Genomic DNA, 27,401 nt, shown 5'->3' on the forward strand with positions numbered 1-27,401 from the left:
AGCAGAGTCTGGGGATGAGGGGAATGGCCCGCCAATTTCCGGGGGCGAGGTCACTGAGGCAGTTAAACAACTCCTTGGTGGCAGAGCCCCTGGTGTTGATGAGGTCCGCCCCGAGTTCCTGAAGGCTCTGGACGTTGTAGGGCTGTCCTGGTTGACACGCCTCTGCAATGTTGCGTGGAGATCAGGGGCAGTACCTGTGGACTGGCAGACCGGGGTGGTGGTCCCCATCTTTAAGAAAGGGGACCGGAGGGTGTGTTCCAACTACAGGGGGATCACACTCCTCAGCCTCCCTGGGAAAGTCTATGCCAGGGTGCTGGAAAGGAGAGTTCGTCCGTTAGTCGAACCTCGGCTACAGGAGGAACAATGCGGTTTTCGTCCTGGTCGCGGAACACTGGACCAGCTCTTTATCCTCTCCAGGATACTTGAGGGTGCATGGGAGTTTGCCCAACCAGTCTACATGTGTTTTGTGGACTTGGAGAAGGCATTCGACCGTGTCCCTCGGGGTGTCCTGTGGGAGGTGTTGCGGGAATATGGGGTGTCTGGCCCATTGCTACGGGCCATTCGATCCCTATACAACCGTTGCAAGAGCTTGGTTCGCATTGCCGGCAATAAGTCGGATTCGTTCCCGGTGGGTGATGGGCTTCGCCAGGGCTGCCCTTTGTCTCCGGTTCTGTTCATAATTTTTATGGACAGGATTTCTAGGCGCAGCCAAGTGGCGGAGGGCTTTCGCTTTGGTGGCCTCAGAATCTCATCTCTGATTTTTGCAGATGATGTGGTTCTGTTGGCTTCATCGGGTGAAGGCCTCCAGCTCGCACTGGAACGGTTCGCAGCCGAGTGTGAAGCAGCGGGAATGAGGATCAGCACTTCCAAATCCGAGGCCATGGTTCTCAGCCGGAAAAGGGTGGAGTGCCCACTCCGGGTCGGGGATGAGTTCCTGCCCCAAGTGGAGGAGTTCAAGTATCTCGGGGTCTTGTTCGCGAGTGATGGGAGAAGGGAGCCGGAGATCGACAGACGGATTGGGGCTGCAGCTGCAGTAATGCGGACGTTGCACCGGTCCGCATTACTAATTCTGCACTCCCTGTATGTATGTACAGTATATATATATATATATATATATATATATATATATATATATATATATATATGCTAAATATATAAAAATTGGATAAGTATTAACAATAATAAGTAATAATAATATTTTACATTTTTCAGCCAGAAAGGAGTGTGATGATCAGAGGTCTTTGACCCAGCATTTTGAGGTTTTGTGCTCTCATGTCTTGCTTACTGAATAATATGTTTAATTCTTAGTTTTCTTTGTGTTTATCTTTTCAACTTAATTTCCTTTCACGAATTATGTTTCAGTTTAGTTTGTTCCCTCAGTTTCTTGGCCCTTTCTCATCTGTCAATTCCCCTTAAATTCTTGTCTCATTTCCTGTTTAGCTATTGCTTCTCGCTTCCTATTTTATTTTAGTAGATACCTGTCTCCAGTATCTTGCCTTCAGTTTTACTTGCCTCAATGTCTTTGATTCTTATCACCTGCATGCATCTCATTACACAGCTCCCTCCCTCCATTCGTCTTCTGCTTATCCAATTCTGATTCCTTTAGCTGCCCTAACATATACTGGTGTCTGCATATATTTCTGACAGATTGATACACTTGTCTCTTGCTAAAATTCCGCTCATTACAACACAGATGCTGCCATCTTCTGTTTAACTACAGTAAAACACTGAGCTCTGGCCAAGATTCAGGTAGAGTACGGGATTCATCCAGAGAACACCGTCAGGCATGTTTAGGCTGGTGTTGACAACACCACACTAGAAACTGAAAATGTTGGGGGAATGTTGTGTTCAGGTTCCAAGTTGTTGTTTCAAGCAAACTGCTTTATTTGATCTTTATTCGCACTATGTCAGTATAAAAACCTCATGTCAGCGATCTCACGTCATGTCATATGCTGCGTATGAAAAGAAAAAGCAATCATAATTAACATGTTCAGAACAGGATTGACTTTATTTCTTAAGAAATTATTGAAAGTGTTAAATTCAATGGAGTCCCAATATACCCAATACTGGCAGCATTCCAGAAAAAACAAACCATCAAAAATAACTTTAGAAGTTCTATACAAATGTAACAGAGTGAGCGAGCGAGCGAGAGAGAGCGAGAACTATTTAATTCTCAATAACTCGTCTGGTAACAGTATTGTACCTGGAAACTAAGACTGATTACCTATAAAATATTTCCTAGATTTATACTCCAAGTAGTCATTTAGTAATACATCATTCTTAACATCAGCAAACTGCCCAAGTCGCACAAAATCAGGATTATCTTTTTACATTCAATCTTTTGATAGAAATCAACTTTTTTAGAACAAAAAATGAGCAAACTGCTGAAAAAAATATTTACTCACAATCCCATTATCAGGGAATCTGGGATTCTGCTGGAATATGGCAATACACTTGAATAATAACGCATACATGTGCACAGACTGAATCTAACATACATGGATCTGAAACACAAAGAAACACACTGTGTCACAGCTGACAGCGCCGACTCCTAAGCAACCCTGCACACCAATGTGGGAAATACACTAGGTTGATTATGTAATGATTAACATGGTGTGTTTCCTATTGAAATGGCTTAATGGGCCATGAATTCTCAGGTTAAGTTGGCACCCGTGCATCTGAAAAATTGAAAGGAGACATTTAAAATGAGTTAAATGTCTGTAATTTAAAACAGTTTCTAAAAATCGGTTATAGTCATCAACACAATGTAAAGAAACAACTTTGCTGACTTCTTGTGCAACTTCTCACACTGCCACCTCTACAATGGAGTTGACAAGGTAAAGTTAGCATGAGCCATTGAGCCAAATTACTGGGATGTAAGCTAGGTTGAAATTAACTAGAATTATCCTTTAAGGGTTAGATTTAGATTTTAAAATCTACCTTATACAATATAGCAGCCATTCCCAAACTAAAGATTGCTGGGCCTTTTTGGAACTCTTTCATCTCAACTGTGATTGTCATATAAACATAAGATGAACCTGTACCCGTTTGTGCTTTCACTGATTCATTTTGATTTTCTGACAATTCACCTCATAAGTTTGGCCATTGCCAATTCACTTTCCATCACCTCACAAAACTGTATTTGCTCCCTTTGAGTTAATTTCCTCTATGAATGAGATAATAGGTCCTACAATGAAGAATAAGATGTTGTTTTATATCCCACTGCTTTGTTTCATCTAGTTCCATTTATTTAATTATGCAGTGAAAGCTTTCCATTATAAGACTGACTCTTCCTGTCCTTCCTTGTTATCATTAATATTTTATCATCAACACAGGGATTATTTAGAAGCCACTTCTGACCTTTCTCACATGTTTACACACATGCAACAATGACTGACAGACATTTCAAATGTATTTTAGACTGTCAGCATACTGGATAATGAATACTACAGTGCAGACTGGATGTTTTTCATGGTCTACAGGTGACATACTGCGTTGAACTCATACGGGGACACACACACACACACACACACACACACACACACACACACACACACACACACACACACAGGAATGCCATCATAATTCAAAGAGGTGGGAAATAAGGTTCTTAAAGGTGCTTCTGAAGCACAAACAAATGCTTGGGATTTGTTCAATCTAATCTTGTTTAACTACAGGGCAACTGCAGTTAAACAATATTAGAAACAACATTTCACCACATTCACCCTTTCAGTGCCAATCTGATTTCCAGTTGCAAGGATTAGACGACACACTGGGAACAGTGCAGGGAGCAGACCCTCTACTTAACCACAGTGCTCTGTGCTGTGCTGCTTACTGTATGCTCTTAAGTTTAAGTAGGTCTGCTTTTCATAAGTCTTAAGTTTACATGACTTATGAAAAGCAGACCTACTCGTAGAAGCATCACAGCATGTATATTAGAACTTACTTAAGGAACACTAGGAACAGCAACAATAGAAACATGTCCCATTTCTGTGTCACAGATCTGATTGCACAACTTTATATTAAATCTTGCTTTTCCTGATGACTTTATGGTCTCCTTTTATGGTTTCAAGTCCTATAAAAAGAAATTACGGTCTCCATTAGAGTCAAAATGTTAGAGTGATTGACAAGGTAGTAATGTGATCTGTCTCAATTCCATATCATCTATACGGTCTATTGTTCCAACTGGTGTTTCCACAGGTCCTTTTAGACATGATGGATGTTTTTGTTTATCTAAAGGCATTGTATGGTCACATAAGTTACACCAATCTTTAAAAAGAATTCAACAAAAATCTCTAGCTCTTTCAGTACTCAATGTTTCTGAATTAAGCCTGCAGAGATGCAAAAGATAACAACATAGTCTCACCTCCTTGGCCTGGTAATAGCAGCTAAGTAGGTGAGACTTAAAAAGCTGCAACCTAAAGTTTGGAGCAGAAGTACAAAGTATCAAAAGTCAAAGTACAAGTACAAACCACGAGTCTGGAGTTTTGTTTAGAGACTGAGTGGGGAAAAAATAACAACCTAAAAAAAAACCCTCAAAATTGTCTATATTTGGATATATATAATTTGTTCATATAAATGTCTATGCATCTCATTAGTATTTTTTTTTAGCTTTGATACTTTCTGGATTTCTTCCCCTTTATGGTAAAGTCTGTAGTGGCAGTCTTTCTGTAAAAGCCAATTCTTCGACCAATCAGAATTTGTCGGGAAAAAAGAACCCCTGTTAGGTGTGCTGTTGGCCTTTTGCTAGACGTCATGCAAGGACCTCTATATTGGTTGAATTTCTATAGTCCTTTTCTCTGAATTTATCACACATACTCAATCACACATGCCTGAAGGCATAATAACCAATCACAGCAGAAAGGCTATAGAAATCAGTGCACTCTAATCTTGATGTCGACAAAGGTCTCAAACATTATTAACACTAACAGGTGTTTAGTCTTGTGTTAAGGTCCCTTTAAACAGTAACACTGTAAGATGTCTAACTGTGGGGTGCCAAATAAAATTCCCTCTCTTAGACTATCAAATCTCCATTCCATCATGTCAGAGTCTTTATGGTGAATGTGTGATGTGAAGTAATAAAAGATATGTCAAATAACAGTTTATCAGCTTGTGACGTCAATTTGGAAATCCTTTTGCATCTTTTCATCCTCAGTTTCATATTGAATTATAGTTCTGTCCTTATATTCTTTTTTTTTTTTGGAGAAACCACACTGTATTTTGTCTCACAGTAAGGCATGTTTCAATTTGACTTGCCAGTTTGGGGGGAAAAAAAAGAGAACAACGGGATAAACTAGCAGAAAGGTCAGTCACTTCTATGTATATAGTAACAATCAACAGCACCTGAGCTCTACAGGTCTACACTGTTAACCCCTATACTGAACAAAATGTTTCTAGAATTCTTTCAAAAGGCCGGTGCTGTTTTAGCCATGTTTTCTACCCTGACAAAACATTATATCCAGAATTTGTGAAAAATCAGTCAAGCTTCAAGAAATCTTTGCTACAGATCCAAGGTCTATGGTAGTAGAACCAGACCCTAGAAAACCATCCATGAGCGACTGAAAGATCAAAGACGCACGCACGCACGCGCACACACACACACACACACACACACACACAGTATGGCATCAATGTTAAATGAATTGAAAAAATTCGGACGTACCTCGCATCTCACCAAATAGTTTAACATCTTCCACAGTGCACAAATGTAAGGTGCAAATCTGCTTAGAACCCACTATCGAGTGTTTTTAATGTCTCAAAGGGACGCACGCACGCACGCACGCACACACACACACACGCACGCAAGTAAGGAATGGCAAAACAAGTTTAGTACAGAAGGCTCAATCTGGAAGTAAGGCACCACCAGATTAAAATGTATACTCAAGGGCAAGAAACAGCAATGGAACCCTTTGGAGATATTTGCATTTTGTATCAGCCCAGTTTTTAAAATAACAACAACAAAAAAAATGCAGGGAAAGAGTTTTCCGTAATTCAGTGCAAGTTTGACCTGCAGCTACAGGAAGCTCTTCTTTCAGACACACAGTTTTGTATTGCTGATTGAAGCACATTGCGCTTCTGGCAAAGAAGATGATCAGATGACACTTTATAATGAATCCCAATAGAAACAAGGTCATTCCAAAGGATCCATATACTTTTTCCTGCTATACCACATTTTTATTTGTATATACATAAACATGCACACACATAGTCCAAAGTTATTAAAAATTGCATAAAATAATAATTCCAATAGTAAGCACATAAAGGAATGTGGGTGGAAATGAACAGTGTGAACAGTAGATGTACATAAAAGACAAAAAGCACTTCCACTCCAGTCTTGTCCAATAACTAGGTTCCAGCCATAGATGATTTATCAATAATTACAAACAATGATATAAAAAAACAAAACCAATCTCTACTTGGTTGGAGGAGGGCTTCCCCCCCAAACAACAGGCTGACAGAAACTGCACTACCCGTGAGCCTCATCTTCTGGGGAGCTCTTCTGGGCTCTGGTGCCACCTGTGGAATCTGACCAATGACAGGAGAGCTAGGATGAGTAAGGAGTCACATCATCACACTTATGTAAACCCACTCAGGGGGTTTAAGGTGGGGGTGGGTGGGGTGTTACAGTAATATGAAGAGGGGATTAAAAGATGATGGCAGGGGAATAAAAATAGGAAACAATAGTCTGCCTCAAGACATGAAAGATAGCACGATTGATGAAGAAAAGCCAGTGATTAGGAAAGAGTTGTTCTTTGTCTATAAATACACTCACGCTTTCCCTCTGTATTATATTTTACATAAAATAACTAACAATAGTTTGTATGCTGTATTCATTTTGGAGATATATCATGGGCCAAAATGATGACATTCAACTCAAAAATATTTTCAAGTACAGCTTTTCTCAGGAGCACAGACTTTGTCATCACTTTAGTGCCATCTTTTGTCTTTTTTAGTACACTTATGGTGATGTAACAAGTCCTCCAATAGGCATATGACGGGTCTCCGTTAAGTTTGAAATTAATTTTTGCTAATAATAGACTAACACATTTTCTCCCGTTGTTATGTTTTGCCTCCTTTCTAATAAAAACTTTAAATGACTGTGGTCACGGTTTCACGGATGACTCAGTCACACTGGAGCAAAAACAGGATGGAAACCAAAAACAAATGAAGCAATAAGCAAATCAGTGGTTACCAGGTAACTGCATTAAATGGCTGTCCTGCAGCAGCTGCATCCCTATTTGTGCAGAAGTTTTTGAACTTCAGTTTAAGATCTATGAGATTGTGACCAGTCTATAAATGTAATGAGTTAATTCTGTGTATGTATGATGGTAAAAGATTTGAAATTGTTGTCCAACAATCTGTTATCAAGTTTACAAGGTCGAGTTGTCGAGTCTCTGTTGTTGCTTTATCACCATTTTGGGGCACCAAAGTCGCTCTGAAGATGGTAACTGACTGCGAGTGGCTACACACCTGGTCCCCATTGTTAAAGCAACCATTTCAAAAGCAATGAAATTTCTAGTTAATTACACAAGGCTGCAAAAATAATTTTGGTCATGCTGTAGTCTCCAGCGACTGTGCGTTAGATACCAATTTTACAATAGCAATACCAATGATCAATAGCTGCTAATGATATTTGGGTTTTTTTCCCCAGGTGATTATTTTTCCATCCTTGTGCCAGGGGTACACAGACTTCTTAAGCCATCACAAAACTGATGTGATAATACATTAAATATATCAGCCAACGACATCAGTAATGCCAATCAACGTGGCCATGTCACCTCAGTTTCATTTACTGCCCATGTGTTTTGTTTTTACATGGCTGGCTCACAGAGAAGTCAGAACCATGACTGTTTAAAAGAAAAACACAGTACTCTGCAAAAGTTTTAGCCAGGTGTGAAAAAAAATGCTGTAAAGAATGCTTTCAGAAATATGAATAATGATTGTATTTTGTAAATTGATAAAAATAAACAAAGTGAGAGAACAAAATAAAAATCTAAATCAAATCAATATTTGGTATTACCACCTTTTGCCTTCAAACCATCAGCAATTATTATATGGAACAGCCAATCTCTGCTACCAAGGTGAGGTTGTGAAAGACCGTTTCATGTCATGGCAATATTGAGCAGAACCACAAGACCTTGCACCAGCAAGGTTTCTCCCAGACAAAGATTTCAAAGCAAACTGGGGTTTCAAGATGTGCTGTTCAAGCTCTTTTGAAGAAGCACAAAGAAACGGGCAACGTTGAGGATTGTAGACTCAGTAGTTGGCCAAGGAAACAGTGCAGCAGATAAAAGACACATCAAGCTTATTACTCTTCGAAATTGGAAGATGTTCAGCAGTGCCTTCAGCTCAGAACTGACATAAACCAGTGGGACCCAGGTACACCCACCCAGGTCCGGCCAGAAGTGGTCTTCATGGAAGAGTTGTTTCCAAGTTGGAGGTATGGCTTTTTGGCTGCAAGGCCAAGCGACTCAATTATGCACGGAAACATAGGAAATGGGGTGCAGAAAAATGGCAGCACATGCTCTAGACTTTTGACCTATGAGTCAAAATTTTAAATATTTGGCTGTAGCAGAAGGCAGCTTGTTCGTCAAAGGGCTGGAGAGTGGTACAATAATTATTGTCTGCACGCAACAGTGAAGCATCATGGATGTTGGTTGAAGGTTTAGGGCTGCATTTCTGCAAATGGAGTTAGAGATTTGGTAAGGATTAATGGTGTTCTTAGTGCTGAAAAACACAGTCAGATACTTATCCATCATGCAATACCATCAGGTAGGCATATAATTGGCCCCAAATTTATTCTGCAGCAGGACAACGACCCCAAACATACAGACAAAGTCATTAAGAACCATCTTCAGCATCTCAACATCATCAAGCGTGTTAGGATTACATGAAGAGACAGAAGGATCTGAGGAAACAGACATCCAGAGAAGATATGTGGTTAGTTCTCCAAGATGTTTGGAACAACCTACTAGCAGAGTTCCTTCAAAAACTGTGTGCAAGTGTACCTAGTGTACCTGCTGTTTTGAAGGTGCATTGAATTGCTATCCTGAAGCAGCTGCATCCCTATTTGTGTAGAATTTTCTAAATTCTCTGTTTACAGCATTTTTTCACACCTGCCTGAAATATTTGCACAGTACTGTTTCTGGACAGATCTACAAGTTCCTCTCATGTAGGACAGAGATCATATTGGAGGCTCCACAGAGTTTTTATTCCACACCAAGACACAAAGGAAACATCCAAATGCTAGCTGGCTAACATGCTCAATTAGGAGAGATATCTCTGAAACACAATATGGGATTGACATGAGGTTAGAGCTGTTAATTTATCACATAATATTGATCTTTTTAGTTCTTTTCTTTTTATTTTATTTTATGCAGTTTCAAATTTACAGTCTAACATATATTGTACCTTTTAACCTTTTTTTTGAAAATATAAGCCTTTTTGGGGGGAGGGGTTTAATATTATTCTCAAAGAATAATTTTGCTTTATTTAACTCTGATATATTCCCCATTTCTAGAGCTGTGATTTGAAACAGCAATCTGCAGCTGCAGGGTGCTTTTGATGTCAGTATAATCCGTTCTGAGCGATTCTTCTTTTTCTGGAATCTGTACAATGAAGATGGTTCACTGTGGCAGTCTGAGTTATATTTATCTCATCCAATTTGTTCATGTAAACAAGGTGTGTTCCTTCCACACATTAACCAGTCGTGGAGTTCCACATGGTACTGTGCTAGAACTCATGCCTTTCATGTTTAGCCAAATTAGAAAGCTCCACTTTAACACCTAGGCAGGATTGCTAACTGAGCAGTTGAATCAAGAAATCGCTTACATAGAACCTAACTGACCTGGAGAACCTGGTTCTCACATGTCTTTTCCTATTAAAAAGGATACTGTTCCTCCCCACCATGACTGAGTGCTTTGCTTATAGTGGACTGCTGAATTACTGAAGCTCTCTAACATCACAGTCATTACCTGACAGTACTCACGTACATCAGACGTTGTGAACTGAAAGTATAAAATAAAATTGAATTGAAGTTAATTGAACTGAGAGGACACAGTGGGCATTATCCATAAAGGCACATTATTGGGAAATATATCAGGTTAAAACAAACAGTTTTCACCTAAGTTCTCTATTGTAAAGTGTAGACCTACATTTTGGATGCCAGAGGACACAATTCATCACCATTTGTCGCCTATGTTTTTATATACACCCAGATTCCTGTCATTAGCTTTGTGAAGGGCATCAATTCAGTAGAACAGCCATGCAGATTCAAAGAGACTCAGCTAACTACAGTAAAACTGGGAGAAGTGAGATGGTTCCAGAAACCAGAAATGGACACAGTCAGTGACAGGCTGCATTTCATTTACCTCATGCAACAAAACAAAAGTGTTAACAGTAGTTCTCAATGGTATCAAAGAATGAAAAGTTTACAGGGAACTCTGGACAGGCCAGAGCAGAGAGGACACATGGAGGCGCGCAAGGAGGGAAAAGAAAGAGAAAGAGAAAAAATTAATTTAGTTCAGCTGAAGGCAAAAAGGAATGCACATTCCTATAAACGTTTACAAAAGGCGTCTGGAAAACAAAGCTTTGTAGTCGATGGGGCAGCACACCCGGCAAGTCAGACATCATTTTGAACAAAGCTACCTTGCGTGGTGTTTCTGTCATTGAGCAGCTTGGTCTGACTGTTCGGCAAAATCTTGATCTCAGGTGGATCTGGACTCTGGCCAGCGCGTGACGCCATGAGAGCGTTGAGATACTGTAGACGTGTCACCTGCAAAACACACGTACACACAAGTTAGTAATGTCGCTGCAGGGTTTTGGATAAAATGAAAGGTTTTTAGGGAGTTTTTAGGACAACCTCATAATCATGAATTACAGTAGTCAAGCATCAGTGATGGGAATAACGGCATTACAAGTAACCGATAATGGGATAATAGTAACAGAGTTACTAACGGCGTTACTTTTTTCCAGTAGCGAGTAATCTAACTAATTACCATTTCTATCGTTACAACGCGGTTACCATTACTAACAAGAAAATGCGGTGCGGTCGCCTTACTATTTTTCAACAAACAGATGCTGTCTTCAGCTTACCACATCTTTTATCAGTTGCACGGAAGTAACTGTAAGTAATCTGGGCGCTACAGCTTTTAGCAGCTGCGCGGACGGCAATCACTTTCTGCCCAACGATCACTTTTTGGCACAACACCTGTAGCTAAGGGGGCAAAACAATCGCTTGAGTGCTGCTGTTTGACTGAGGAAGAATAAAGTAGTCGTGGTAAGCCAATAACATGACCACTTCAAGATGACAAACCAACAAGGTGATATATACCAGTTTTTAAATTGTGTTGATAGACCACGTAAAACCAGAGTCATGATAAACAATAAATTCATGGCGTTTTTTCCTCAATAGTTTTGTCACGTTTAATGTCTAAGGACAGCGCTAGCAAGCACTCTCAGAAAAAGAGAGAGAGAGCGAGTTTTGAGATGTGAGAGATTTGTGACGTTCAGCATATTTGGAGTCTGTAGTTAATGTGTTGTCTTGTGTAGTTAGGTGTTGTGGATAGTATTGTGTTGTGTGTCAGAACAATGAGGTGACTGCTGTCTCCAGGTTCTACCTGGAGACAGTAGTCACCTTAGAAATAATTTTTTTGGAGTGGCACAAATAATTTGTGTGGCATCTTATTGAATGCAGAACAGCTGATTGTTCTGTAAATAGTTTGAAATGGTTATTTAAAAAAAGGGGGTAAAAGGTAAACGGCTGCAAATAACTTTGTTGTTTGCAAAACTTTTGCATATGATTTTAAAATTGACAATTTATAATTGCATTTAAAGTTATGAAATATGATTCAATAAACATGTTTGTGGTTGTTACAGTAAAACATAACTTTTTCTACTCGGATTTTATGTTTTGTCTGATTTTAGATCAATTGTGTTAATACAGTATATCAAAATAAAAACATAACTGTAAATTCAGACATGTGAGGTTGTGCTAAAAAGGATGATACTAAACAAGGCAAGTAAATAGTTTTTAGGTGAACTGTAGAGGGGAAATCAAAAGTAGTTAAAAATGGCCAATTATACCCTGGACCCCAGTGGGTTAAACTTTTTTTTTAAAAGTAACGCAATAGTTACTTTGCAAGTAATTAATTACTTTTATAATCTTGTAACTCAATTACTAACTCGGTTACTTTTTTGAAGTAGTAACTAGTAACTATAATTAATTACTTTTTCAAAGTAACTTGCCCAACGCTGTCGAGCATAGAAGTAATGAATGCATGATTTAGTTAGGGCTGGATTCCCACTGTCACCAAAAGCTTGCTCATCGGGATTATCTGATTGTTGGGGTTTTCTCTGTATTATTGTAGGCTCTGTCAAACTGTTATATTCTTTATATTTCTGTAACTGTATTATCAGTTTGTTGTCTATGATACGCTTTACTAACCAATACAGATTAAATTAAAACTTTTTAATGCTTACGAATAGTCTTTGTTATGGATGAATACTTTCCAAGAGAAAAGACACATATACAAACTCGTATGAGCTGGAGGTCCGTGAGAGCTCGGACGGTGTAGTCGGGGCAATAGCTGGACGGGCTTGTGGCTTCTGCTGACTCAAAAGGATCCCTGGGAGAGTGACGCTGAGTTGACACCGGAGACTGGTGCACTGAAATTGCACAATCATACACACAGCCTGCACATTATCTGGAGCATTGCAAATTTGAGCTCTTTTGTCTTCTTATTGTCACCAACTCATTGTTATGAAAACACACTGAAACACAGCATTATGATTTAGTAGAAATCATTACTTTTAGCTTATTGTATGCTTAACTGGTTTGAAGATAAAATTTTGAGGTGTGACTGAAGCGACTGACAAACCCTTGGAACAAGTATTATAATTATTATGAAGAATGTGTAAAAAATCAATTAACTAATATGTAAGTTTATATGATAAAGTTTAAATCTAATTTCTTCAAACCTTGCTATGGAGAGAATTATTAAGAGAAAACTGCTAACTTGAAACAGTAGCTTATGATTGGAAATTTACGTGGTTTAGTGACCATTAAATAATGTAATTTTAATGTACTTAAATCACAGTTAAGGTTTTAATCTTGGTATAAATAAAATGAGAGGTAAATAATAAAAAGGTAACAAAATTTGGTCCCACTTACAGCCAACTAGTTTAGCTTTAAACTGTAATTCACATAATTTTTGTTAGGTGCCTTTAAATTGCTATTTCTAATGTCTTCAACTAGGATTTAACTAACATGCTACAGATACTGTAAATGTTACATATTGGCTCCATTAATGTTTTGAGTCACTCCTGCTCAAAATCTCTTCCCATATTTGGAAGGTCCTGATTCAACTGAAAGAACAATGTCACTGAGCATACAAGTCTATGGCTTATTCAAGGACTAAGAATTTATCAGCCTTTATTTAAAATTAGGCAATTATTTTATTCATTTATCAAACAAAAATATAAATCATTTAAAATGAGCAATAAGGTCATTTACTAGATTAAAACAGAAACATTGTTATAATTATAATACTATGTGGTCAAACCTAAAGGGAATACCTAAAATGACCATTATATGCATGAAGTCTTTTATAACCTAGCTGATATGAAAATGAATGCTATGGGGTTAAATTCCAGGCATAAATATAAACTCCAAGAACTTCTTTAAAACTTCCATGCATGTAAAACAGGACATGTTGGCTGATTTTAATTTATCCTGCTCAATTTGTTTTCTTATTTTTTATGACTTAGCATATAAACCTAGCCCTAACGTGATTTATTAATATCTGTTGTCTACTATGTATGCAAAAACAACATTTAACTGCTCCAGCAGCTCAGTGTGATTTTATTTGCAGTATTTTCTGTAGGTTGTAAAATGTTTTAGGGGTCAGACAAAAATGTGACATGAAAGATGTCACTTCAGGCTTTTAAAATTGTGGAGATGATTTGTGGATTTTATTTACCAAGAAAAATAATGAAAATAATAAGACATATTCTTACTTACAGCTGGAAGTCTAGTGGTGAAATGAAACTCTTGAATACAATATCTCTAAATAATTATCAGGATTCTCAGTGCTTAATACACAATTTTCCAGGCCATTCGGAGTGACACGCGCGCTTTGAAATGCATTAATATAATGTAAAGTACATTACTGTATATGTAATAGTTTTAGTATTCTACAGGAATGCTGTGAAATTGCCCTGTTTATCTTACTTAAAACAATTTAATAAAATTTGTAAATAGTTTTATTTTTGAGTGTTAAAACTACACTGTAATCTTAACTTTTTAAATATGGCTTTTAATTTTAATTCATGAAGTATACACAATCTTAACAAACATGATGATGCATTTAAATGCCCAGAAATCTGTATGATCAGTCTTCGGGTGAATTGTCCCTGCATTGTGAAGCAATTCTGTGTTTTGTAAACTCACCTGAAGATGGCAGCGTCAAAGCAGACACGCCATAGTATGTAAATGCTCCATTTTCAAATTTCAGCCCCTCTTTGCCAATCTCCACTTCAACGCGGCCCTGACAAGGAGCAAACAAGAAACATGCACACAATGAATGTGTGTGTGAATGGGTGAATGACTGAATGTAGTGTGAAGCGCTTTGGGGTCCTTAGGGACTAGAAAAGCGCTATACAAATGCAGGCCATTTACCATTTACCATTGTTTTTGGAAACAAGAGAAAACATATACAATAAACTCACAAGAATGTCCTTAAAATTATTCACACATGGACTTCCGGTGTCATGGTGGCGAGAGTAGCAGCATAAACAGGAGCTCCTGCATCGATAGCTAAAATAATCCGCAATTCAAGAATATAATTCATTAAAAGCGATTTTCCCTTTAAGAATAATGAGCGGAAATAAAAATAAGAAGGGACGAGCCCCAGGCCGAAGCTTAGAAACGCGACTTGAGAGTAAGACATATGAAACACGCTCCGAGCAAGAGGGCGAGAAGATGGCGGCGGAGGCCGCAACATCAGCGCTAGGCCCTCTCAGACAAGTGGTGGGTGAAGTAGTGGCGGAGGGCATGCAAGACCTTAAGGCAGAGATGAAGAAGGAGCTATCGCTCGTGAGAACAAGTTTGAAAGAGGACATGAAAGCCCAAATGAGCGAGTTAACACACGAGATAAATCAACAGGTTACCGCCGCCACAAGCAGGATCGAGGAGGTGGGGAAACATCTGGAAGAAATGGAAAGAAACATGGTAGGGAAGGAGAAATGGGACATTGGAGTGAGGGATGCCATTGTTCAGCTGCTGCCAGAGGCAGCTCCAAGAGAAGGTTACGGATTTGGAGGGGCGCTCACGCCGTAATAACATACGGATATATGGCATCCCTGAGAACATAGAAGGCACCTCCATGCTAAGGTATGTGGAAAGCATGATGATATCGGAGTTGGGGGACGGTGTGGACTTGGGCAGCGAGAAGAACCTAGGGATAGAGAGAGCTCACCGGGCGCTGGGAGTGCGGCCGCCGCCGGGGGCGCCCCCTCGATCAACGGTGGTGCGCTTCTTAAAGTTCAATATTAAAGAACAAATCCTACGCGCTGCATGGAAGAAGCCTGTATATATAAAGGAGAAACGGATTTTCTTTGATCACGACTATGCCGAAAACATACAAATGAAGAGAAAAGAGTATGGCCCGGTTAAAAAAGTACTTAAAGAAAACGCCATCCGGTTCCAGACCCCGCTTGCTAAAATGCGGGTTCATTTTGACTCGGGAATGGTCCTATACAATAACGCGGAGGAAGCTGCGGCGGATCTAAGAAGACGCGGATACACGGTGGGACCGGTGGCCACAAGAAAGCCCAAAGGCATTACGGCGGAGATGATCAGCAGTATCCTACCGACGAGCGTGGTTGGGCCGCGACGCACCGGGAATACAGCTGATCTACGCGGGAGCGCACGGGAAAAGCTGAAGGTACGGAGGAGTAACACCTGCGCCCCGCCCGCCCCGTTTCGCTGTTAAGATGAACATAAGACCAACGGAACAACAGGTGCGCCGGGCTGCTGATCAATACAGGGGGATATATGGTTGGATGGCCTCCTCCCCTGGCCGTGATGGAATATGGCACGTCGATACCCCTTTGATCATAGAGTGGTGAGGGTCCGATGCAGGTGACTCACATGTTTTTTGTTTTTGTTTTTTAGTTTCCCTTTTTCTTTTAAAATAGGAAACGAGAGGGGCCCCACACTGTGGCATTTCCCCCAGACTGAGAGGAGAGAAAAAACCTCTCTTATGGAAGACCTGGTTTATTTGGTTAAGACAAGTTCTGTCTTTGTTCATGTGTGTTTATTATGTGTTCTGAGGGCTGGGAGTATTGTTATGTTGGTGCAGGAAAATAAGTTGGAAATATATAGAACATATGCGGTATTATAAGGTATTGTCTTTGAATGTAAATGGTATAAAGAATCCCATTAAGAGGAGTAAGATAGTTTCAAAGCTAAAAAGGGAAAAAATTGATATTGCATTTCTACAAGAAACGCATCTCTCAAAGGAAGAACATGAGAAGTGGAAGAGAATGGGATTCAAAAATATCTATTATGCCTCACATAGATCTGGCAAAAAAAGAGGAGTGGCCATTCTGATACCGAACAAGGTTGGTTTTGAGTTTACTGGAGAACATAAAGATAAAGAGGGAAGATTTGTGTTGGTGAAAGGGAAAATGGAACAGGAAGACGTCACGCTGTGTAATATATATGCACCCCCTGGTAGTAGTACAGGGTTCTTTAAGGAGATATTCAGTCTTATTGCCGCAGAAAGTGTTGGTACATGTATATGTGCAGGAGATTTTAATTTACTTCTCCATCCAAAATGGGATACAACTAGCCGAGACCGGAGGGGAACTAAATTAGAGAAACAAGTAAAAACAATGTTGTCTGAGTTGGGGCTTATAGATATATGGAGATATTTACACAAACATGAACGCAAATTTACATTTTATTCAGCGAGACATGATATGTACTCGAGGATTGATTATTTCTTTACTTTTAGTAAAGATCTCCACAGAGTGAAGGATTGTATAATAGGACAAAGAGATTTATCTGATCATTCGGGACTAACTATGAAGATTGGGTTTAAAGCTAGCCCCAAAAACACCTTATGGAGGCTTAACACAGGCCTGTTAAATAATGACTTGTTTAAAAGAGAAATGGGACAGGAGTTAAAAACATATTTAGAACTCAATGACAATGGAACAGTTAATCCTACGATTTTATGGGATGCGGCTAAGGCATACCTTAGGGGTAAAATTATTGCAAAATGTGCAGTCCTAAAGAAGGTCAGAGCAAAAAAGCTGTCAGATTTGCAGGAAAATTTGGGAAAATTGGAACAATTGCACACCGTTACAAGGTGCCCCCAGGTATTGGAGCAGATGAGGCTGGTTAAACAGGAGATCCACAAAATTTTAAGTGAGGAAATTGAAAAAAAAATTAAAATATAATAGACAACGGTGGTATGAGGCAGGACCCAAAGCTGCTAGGCTATTATCATGGAGACTCAGGAGGCAACAACAGGAGAACACTATTCATAAAGTTCGAAATTTAAAAACAAATAAGATAACTAATAAACTTGAAGAAATTCAGAGAGCATTTGAAGAATATTACACTGAGCTATACACACAACCGGACAAAGCAGATGAGCATAAGATTCAGAATTTCTTATCCAGCCTAGATCTACCATTTATAGGTAAGCAGCAGAATGAAAAACTCGTCAGAGAAATATCAGCAGAAGAGATTAACATTGGGATCTCAAAACTCAAGACTTTTAAAGCCCCAGGATGTGATGGATTTCCACCAGAGAGGTATAGGCAGATGAGGGAACCCTTAATCCCGCTACTAAAGGCCTCTTTTAATTACTCTCTGAGTGGGGGGGCGCTCCCACCATCGTGGCAGGAGGCGTATATCTCTGTCATACCAAAAGCAGGGAAGGATAAAACTGACCCCAGAGGTTATAGACCTATTAGCGTGTTAAATATAGACTATAAACTATTTGCCGCGATTTTGGCTAGGAGGTTGAGTACATTGATGCCCACGCTGATAGAGGAGGATCAAACAGGCTTCATTGGTAACAGACAAACACACGATAATATCAGAAGGGCCATTCATACTATTGACCGGATACTTAAAGGGAAAACTGGAACAGTTCTCATTGGGCTTGATGCGGAAAAGGCATACGATACAGTCGGGTGGGAATTTCTGTTTCATGTGTTGAAGAGATTTGGGCTATGTGACAGGTTTATTCAGTGTATAAGAATGATTTATATGTCTCCAACAGCGAGGATCAAAGTTAATGGAAGCCTCTCAAATCGGATAACGCTACAACGTGGCTGCAGGCAGGGCTGCCCGTTGAGCCCACTGCTCTTCAACCTTTTCATTGAGCCATTGGCTCAATGTATCAGGGAAGATACTCGATTGGAGGGGGTTACAACGGGGAATGTGGAAAATAAAATTTGCTTGTATGCAGACGATGTGCTGGTAGCGCTAGGAAACCCGGAAGAGGGAATTCCTCTGCTTATGGAAATACTGGAAGAATATGGCAGACTGTCTGGTTATAGACTGAACATTCAAAAAACTCAAATCTTGACATTCTTCTTTAACCCCTCAAGACAATTGGTAGCAAGATATAGATTCGGATGGCATCAATCTCAAATGGAGTATTTGGGGATCCTGCTGACAAAAGACCCTGCATTGTTATATGAAGTTAATTATAATCGGGTGAACAAGAAGATATATGAAGATCTGGAGAGGTGGAGTCTGCTCCCCCTCGATCTGGGCAGCAGAGTTAGAGCGATAAAGATAAATATCCTCCCAAAGCTGCTATATTTGTTTGCAGCACTTCCAGTTGAGGTCCCAGCAAAACAATTTAGGGAGTGGGATATGCATTGCTCAAGATTCATATGGGGAAATAAAAGGCCGAGAGTGAAATATGCAACAATGCAGCTGCCTGGTGAGCGGGGGGGCATGGCTCTACCGTGCTTTGAGGATTACTATCTGGCAGCCCAGATCAGACCTCTAGTGTGCTGGTGTAACTCTAAGTTTGAGGCAAAATGGAAGGACATTGAGCTTTCTTTGATGGATTTCCCAATACAGTCTGTTCTGGGGTCTCTTGAGAGTTTGCCACAGGCATATCAGATGCAAAATTTATGTGTAAGTTTTTCCCTGGAAAAATGGGCAGATGTGATTAAAATTTTTGGTCTTAATAGGGAAATAGGGTTGCTGGGATGGCCAGCGCATCTCCCATGCTTCCTTCCAGCATTGTTAGACCATAAATTCAGGGAGTGGTCCAGGCATGGAATCACTGCGATCTGTAAGATAGTTAAGCATGGGGAGCTGATCAAATTTGAGGACGTGTCAGATTTACGAGATCGGCAGGGAAGATTTTTATCGTTACCTGCAGGTTCGGAGCTTCTTCCGGAAGGAAATTAGAATGCTTGACGCAGATGCTAGTGGGGTGATCCAAATATTTATGGATGCTTATGGTGAGAACATTATAAGAGGTACTATAGGCAAAATATACAGAAGTTTTACAGCCATGAAAAAGACCTCAACAAGATATGTCAGTCATCGATGGGAAAAAGAAGCAGGTATAACTATCTCAGAGGAAGATTGGTTGCGGATGTGGAAGAATGTGTTGTCTACCACAAATTCTTTAACATGGCGAGATTTTGGATGGAAGAATTTAATTAGATTCTTCATCACACCAAAGCAGAAATCCAAAATAAGTGGTTCAGGCGCTTCATGCTGGAGGGAGTGCGGGGAGGTCACTGCAGGTTGCTTCCATGTCTTCTGGTCATGCCCTAAACTGAAGACCTTTTGGGAGGAGATTAAACAAATGGTGATGGATGTGCTGGAAGTAATACTGGACTTCTCCTTTAGTACCATGTACCTTGGGAATATCCCTGAGGATATAAATAACAGAGACTCATACTTACTGAAAATAATTATGGTTGCATGCAAAAAGGCAATTACTAAGTGTTGGTTACAGACAAGCCCCCCCACACGGAAGCTGGTCATAGACATTATTAACACAATTCATCATATGGAACTGATTACCCTCTCACTGCGGCTACAGAAGGAGAAAGGAGAGAGACTTTGGGAACGATGGGATCGTTATATGTCAAGAGACTAGAAACTGATACCTCTGTGATGCAGAGGGACAGCTGCGAATTTGTTTGAATGGGACATGCACCTGTGTAATATGTAATATGTGTAAGTAAAACAAGGCGTTGTGTATTTTGGAATATGCGAACATATGTGACTGTGTTGGTTTCCCTTGCCCTCTTTAGTTCTGTATGTAAAATAAGATGAAAATCAATAAAGAGAAAGTATTAAAAAAAATTATTCACACATGCAACTTCTACTGCTTTGCTTGTGTTACTTATATCCTTATTTCTGGATAATGTTTTCCACTGTCAGTGATTTTCAGGTTACGTCAGGCTAAAAGGCTGTATTTTACAGTCTTAAATTTGTACTTTTACTAATAAGTGCGGTTTTTTTTGTAATTGAAGTCTTTATTTGTTTTTAACATTTAACAACATGAAAACAAACAAAGTAACAAACAAAACAACAAGAGAAAAGAAACAATAAAGAAAAGAAAAGAGCTTCCAATCCCATGGTTAATTCACCTTTATATTTTGGGTCTATTTTCAATACCTACTAACTATCGGTACACCCGTAAAAAAAAAAAAAAAAAAAAAGGACAATAAAATCTAATTCTTAAGTCGTTCCATTACTGAGTGCCTACACAAACATACAATGCAGCAAGCATAAAATTTAACTAAAGATAATTGCCCTGACCAAATAAATTCCAGCCATCTCAGCCAAAAACATGTCCCCATGATTTGTCAAAACCCTCCCTATTATCATTAATCCTAGCAAAGAATTTTTCATACGACACCATTTTCAGCATATTTTCTTTCCACCTATTATATTCTGGAGGAGATGGTTCCTTCCATACACTGAGAATAACTCGAGCCGCTGCGATCACCCCCACCTTTATAACCACAAAGTCATATTTTGAAACCCCAGGTAACACCGACTGATCCCCTAATAAGCACAGTCTTGGTGACAGGGGTATCATCAAACCAATCCACCTTCCTATTTTATCCAATACTTTTTGCCAAAAGGGATAAACTTTCCCACATTCCCAAATAGCATGCATAAAGGTCCCTGGATCTGAACTACATTTCCAGCATACATTACTGGGACTGATTCCCATTCTATAAAGTTTGGACGGAGTGAAGTACCATCTGTGTATTAATTTATACTGAGTAAATTTACCCCTGACCTCTCTTATATATTTATCAGAGAATGACAAAATTCTGCGCCAGTCTTCTTTAGAAATTGCACAACCCAGATCTCTCTGCCATATAATCCTTAAGTTTTCACACATCTCTTTTTTTGGATTGTTAAACAGTTTGTAGAAAACAGCTGCCCTATGTGCCGTACTGGACAATTCTAAAAACTCCACCACCATATTTGAGCTTTGAGTAAATTTCCCTTTGGTAATACAATCCCTTATTTGTAAATATTTCCAAAAATTATTTTCTCTTATCAAACCATATTTTTGGGTTATTTCAACGAATGACATAAACACTCCCCCTGAGTAAAGATCACTTATCCTGTGTTTGCCTTTGACAAGCCATTCCTTCCAGAGCACAGTTTTTCGCCCAATCTGTACAGCAGTGTTGTTCCATAGCGAGGTATAAGGTTGTCTTAAATGAGATGCTCCACACATCTTGTGCACCTCTACCCAGACAGCTTTGGAATACCCGAGCACTGGGTTATTATGAAAGTCTTGTCCATTAGTTGCCGAGCCCTGTGAGAGAACATCCAAGGGTGTAAAAGGGCTCACTAGTTCCTGTTCGATCTTCATCCAGCTCAGCTCAGAGTCCGATCCTGTCCAGTGTTTGGCCAGTCTTGACATTTCAAAAGCTAAATTATACAACTTCACATTTGGGAGGGCCATTCCCCCAATGTCTTTAGAGGCCCACATTTTCTTTATAGTCACTCTCGGCTTCTTGTTATTCCACAAAAAATCTTTAATTAACTTCTCAAATTGACTAAATATGTGTAAAGGAATTCGTACAGGTAACATCATGGAAACATAATTGAACTGTGGGGCCACCATCATTTTAATCACATAAATTTTACCCCATAGTGTAAGATTCAATTTACCCCATTTATCCAGATTTGTTTTTATCTTTAGGAGGAGAGGTTCCATATTTGAAAGCATAATATCCTCCAGTTTGGGTTTTAATACTATTCCTAAATACTTCATACCTGAAGGTAAGTACTTAGAATTGAATGGAGTAACGCATCTAGAATGACATGATGCTGATAATGGCATGCCTTCCGATTTGTCCCAGTTTATCTTATAACCTGACAACCCTGAAAATGACTCAACACATGTGAGTAGCGCTGGTAGAGACTGCATGGGATCCGTTAATACTGCTAAGATGTCATCAGCATATAGAAATAACTTGTGCTCCATACCCCCTGCATGAACACCTCTGACATCCCTGTTAGCTCGAATAGCCAAGGCCAGCGGTTCCAGAAATATTGTAAAAAGCAGCGGGGACAAAGAGCACCCCTGCCGGGTCCCGGACCTATTTTTAATAAAGCCAACCTGATCACCATTGATGATATCTGGTAATATTTGATCCAGGCGGGAGGCCAAAACCTTTGTCAAAATTTTGCAATCGACGCCCAAAAGGCTTACTGGCCGGTAATTTGCTGGGTCCGATAGATCCCTATCCTTTTTAGGAATAAGGGAGATCAGTGCTTCATTAAACGTACTTGGCAAGGAACCTATTTCTAATGCCTCAAGGTAAACTTTATGTAGGACTGGAGCTAAAATATCAATATATTTCTTATAATACTCAATCGGGAAGCCATCCAAGCCTGGCGATTTCCCATTCTTCATTGATGAGATCGCAGCTCTGACCTCTTCTTCAGTTATAGGCTCATCCAGTCTTTTTTTCTGTTCCCCAGAAAGAGTAGGTAATTGTAGACCTGAAAAAAATGTCTTCACCTCCCCCTCATTAAGTGCACCAGCAGACGTATACAAATCTTGATAAAATGATTGGAAAATTGAATTTATTTCTTTCGATGAGGTTACCACTTGGCCGTCTTTCTTAATCATAGATATATTATTTAAATGATCTTGCTGCTTCAGTTGCCTTGCCAATAGTCTTCCATTCCTTTCGCCACCTTCATAAAATTTTGTTTTAAGCCTAAATAAGGCATATTATGCCTTTTTGTTATAAATGTCATTCAGCTGGTATTTTAATTTACATATAGTCTGGTATTTATAATTTGAGTATTGTCTCGCTAAATCCTTCTACAATTCTCGTATTTCTTTATCTAAGGTTTTTTCCCCGTTCTAGATCACTTTTCCTAACTTTTGTTGCGTATGCAATTATCTTTCCTCTTATATATGCTTTAGATGCTTCCAAACTGTGGCTACTTTATCTGTGGAACCCATATTGATTTCGAAGAAAATTTTAAGATCCTTTGTTAACTCCTCACTAAAACATTTGTTCTGCAACAACATCATGTTAAGCCTCCAGCGACCCCTCTTCGTTCTATCTGTGTTTAAATCAATTTGCAACTCTACTGTGGCATGATCACTAATGACAATGGCACCAATCTCACAGTCGACGACTGAATCGACCAGAGACTTTGATATTAAGGCGGAATCTATCCTCGAATATGTTTTATGACAATTGGAGTAAAATGTATATTCCCTTGAACTGGGATTAACTAACCTCCAAATGTCCACTAGGCAAAGATCCTCTGTCAGTAAATGAACAGCCTCTCTGTCCCTGGGTGTAGACGTACCCCTGGGTTTGCTCTTATCAATTATCCCATCCATCACCTGGTTGAAATCCCCAGCCAATATTACCTGCCCCTCATGATCCCCTATTATCTTGTTAATTTTGTGAAAAAAAAAAAAAAATCTGGCTCTGCTTTATTAGGTGCATAAATATTACACAAAACTGTTCAAACCCCATTAATTAAGGCCTCCAAGCAGATAATGCGCCCTTCTTTATCATTATATTTCTTCAGCAACACGAAGCTTAATTTTTTATTAATAAGGATCAAAACACCATTTCGTTTACTCGAATATGAACTATGAAAAACGGAGCCCACCCAGTCTCGTTTAAACTTTTTTGCCTCTTCTTCCCCAGCAATGTGGGATTCCTGAATAAACGCTATATCTGTATTTTTAGATTTTAAGTATGCTAGAACCTTCTTCCTCTTAATTGGGTCCCCACATCCGTTTATGTTCCACGATATTATTTTAGTATACCTGTTCATCGCTTTCTAATAGAAATGGGTTAAGGCACACCTTGTGCGCTTTACAACACAACACAAATATATAGGCATAGGCACTCAATATTACAAAACCCAAACAAACCAAAACAACGTTGCTAAGCGCCCCCTCCCTCCCCTCCTACCCAAGCCTAACTAACTTTAGCTTGAGACACCAAACTGTCCGTGGTCCGTGAGACACGCTAATCGTCCGATAGCAGCACCGCCGCCGCGGCCCCGTTGTGCCCAGTTTTTTATTTGTTACCTTATTTTAAAATTCACATACACTTCTCCGATCTGTTACATCATGTCCCGCACTCCTCTAAGTCGACTCCTGCAGAAATTTCTCGGCCTCCTTTGAATGCTTTCTTTTGTCTTTTGTCCGTTCCACGTAAAAATGAGTGTTGCAGGATACATCAGCCTATGCTTCACTTGTAGCTCTCGGAGACGCTTCTTGACCGGGTTGAATGCCTTCCTCTTCTCCGCCAGCTCCCTTGTAACATCTTCAAAGAAGGAAAGCTTGGCGCCTTGCCAATTGACTCCACGCTTCTCTCTGGCCACCCGTAGTACTTTCTCCCCAGCAGATGAACGTAGAAAGCGGACATGTATCACCCTGGGAGGCTCGTTAGATTCCGGCATTGGTACAGGGGAACAATGGGCACGTTCAATTTCAAATTCACTTCCAGAAAGCTTAAGTGCTTTGGCCAGAATCTCCGTCACATATTTGTCCACGTTCCCGGGTGTCTCCACACCTTCTTTAAGTCCAATAATCCGTACATTGTTCCTCCTGCTACGGTTTTCAAGGTCCTCCACTCGTGACCACAACGCCTCCATCATTTTCTGGAATTTGTCCACTTTTGCCTCGGTAAGCACGCTGGCATCTTTCATGTCTGAGGTACGTTGTTCCGCCTCTCCTAACCTCACTTTTATATCTTCCACCGAATCTTTCAGTTCTTTAGTGGCTTCTTTAATAGTGGTGACATCTTTTGCTACGACCTGAAGAGTAGCGTTCATTTTCTTAATTTCCTCAAAAACATCCTTTTTGCTCTCGCTCCCTATACCTTCCTCAACTACTGCTGGAGAGGCGGCCTCAGATGCAGGTGTATTTTCGGGCGGTTCCGGAGCGAGGCTAATGCTAGCTTGCTTCTTCCTCGTGGTAGCTCCCTTAAAAAAAAGTTTGCTTTGTTATTACCTGCCATTTTCCAAAGACGGTAATTCTTGAAAAACTTCAAAGTCAACAAAGGGTGTCCAATTTATGACTACAGCTGGAGTGTATGTTTCCAGGTTCAGAACATTAATCAACAGGCTTTAGGAGCGCCTCTAGTGTGCGGCCATCTTCCTACTTTTTTTAGTGCAATGCCTGGCACAGTCAATATAAGTTGTACCTGTAATACATAATAGAAACTATACATAGTCACATATACACACACACGTGTGCGTATGCGTGTGTGTATATGGGGGTGATCGTGGCTCAAGAGTTGGGAAGGTTGCCGGTTCGAGAGATTCTCTCACACACACACACACACACACACACACACACACACACACACACACACACACACACACACACACACACACACGGGGTGCAACGATACACAAAATTCACGGTTCGATATTTTTTCGATACAAAAAAAAATGTTCATGCCTTTTTCATTTGTCATTTATTAAAATTATAAATATATATTTTAACTCAAAAGTACAGTTTTTAAATGTAATGTTGCTGAAACAAAGGGATAAAATAATAAATCTATCTGATCGAGAAATCACTCATCTTTGGAAAAGAGTTTATTACAGAGAAATGGCTCTTTCCAAAATAAAAGCTATACTATATGCTTCTTCTGGGCTATATTCTCAGCAGCATATTAAACATATCAGGTCCCCATAAGGAGAATCATGTGCTAACGGCTGTCTAAATGACTCGGGTAAAGTTTGTAGCATGCGTGCTTGTTGTTTTTGTCTACTTCCACTTGTCTTTGCACTAGGATGCTGTCGGAGTAAATGTGCAGTCATATTCGTTGTGTTCCCACTAGTGCTGTCAGCGTTAATCTCGTTGAAATGACGTTAACGCCACAACACGGCAAATCTCCGTTAACGAGCTACCGCTGATCGCCCCATGCGTGGGGCTGGACGGCGTCAACACATTAACGAGCTAACTGCGTTAACACACTAGTTCCCACCCATGTAATTGAGCATTGCGTGGCACATCCAACATACTGTTTTACATTAGTCCATGACGCGCTTACCTTCAGGGTCATACGTCACATGAAAACCAAAATAGTTCCAAACGCCACATCTGAATGAGGGTGGGGGAGGTTCAATTTGCCATGTTGCAACCAGAGCTTAACTTCTGTCTCGCTAGCTTGCCCTGCACTCAGTGAATCTGCGTTCGACTACTCCGCCTAGGCTGCACCTTCGAGCGCAGATCCACTGAGCGCTCAACACAGACAGCATCGTCAGAAGGAAAGTTGATAAAATAAATTAAAAATTTTGTATTGTTCGATACATATGCGTACCGAACCGAAAGCACTGTATCGAACGGTTCAAGAGCTCGAGAACATGTGGAGGGTGAAGGTCATGGTGGTCCCAGTGGTAATCGGAGCACTAGGTGCAGTGACTCCCAAGCTAGGTGAGTGGCTCCAGCAGATCCCGGGAACAATAGCGGAGATCTCTGTCCAGAAGAGCGCAGTCCTAGGAACAGCTAAGATACTGCACAGGACCCTCAAGCTCCCAGGCCTCTGGTAGAGGACCCGAGCTTGAAGGATTGACTTAGGGCTGAACGATATATCGCATTTGCGATAATATCGCGACATGATCAAGTGCAATTTTCTAACCGCAAAGGCTGCGATTATACTCTGGACATGTCCAAATTCATGGGCTGCATCCTCCTGAGGCCGCATTTGTAGACCGATTACGTCACAGCGACGCGCCGAAGGCTGTCCAAATTACTACCATATCCCAGAATTCATAGCGCGGCCCAGCCAAACTCCAGTTTCCAGCAATGGCGGCCGCTACTAAGTTTTAAAATTACTCATACTAATCTTTCTGGGTCACAAAATAAACT

At 40.1% G+C, this 27,401-nt stretch overlaps 1 protein-coding gene across 7 annotated transcripts in view; it reads right to left on the reverse strand.

The window, feature by feature from the left end:
• Positions 1-1,989: 1,989 nt before the first annotated feature.
• The window catches only part of cnnm3 (cyclin and CBS domain divalent metal cation transport mediator 3), a 36,045-nt gene continuing 10,633 nt past the window's right edge, over positions 1,990-27,401 (reverse strand). For 2 of the 7 annotated variants that reach the window (XM_026173000.2, XM_026173003.2), the window contains exon 8: positions 20,515-25,504. In XM_026173000.2, the coding sequence (XP_026028785.2) occupies positions 24,641-25,504 (864 nt within the window). In that variant the 3' untranslated portion in view covers positions 20,515-24,640. Of the gene's footprint in view, positions 6,526-7,328; positions 8,680-8,758; positions 8,909-10,370; positions 10,443-10,647; positions 10,775-12,535; positions 12,667-14,449; positions 14,547-19,467; positions 19,835-20,514; positions 25,505-27,401 lie in introns of those variants that run through there. The other 5 variants (XM_026173002.2, XM_026173001.2, XM_080303488.1 and 2 more) reach the window with 5 other exon arrangements.

The sequence above is a fragment of the Astatotilapia calliptera genome, chromosome 7, assembly GCF_964374335.1.
Source record: "Astatotilapia calliptera chromosome 7, fAstCal68.1, whole genome shotgun sequence".
NCBI classification, from domain to species: domain Eukaryota; kingdom Metazoa; phylum Chordata; class Actinopteri; order Cichliformes; family Cichlidae; genus Astatotilapia; species Astatotilapia calliptera.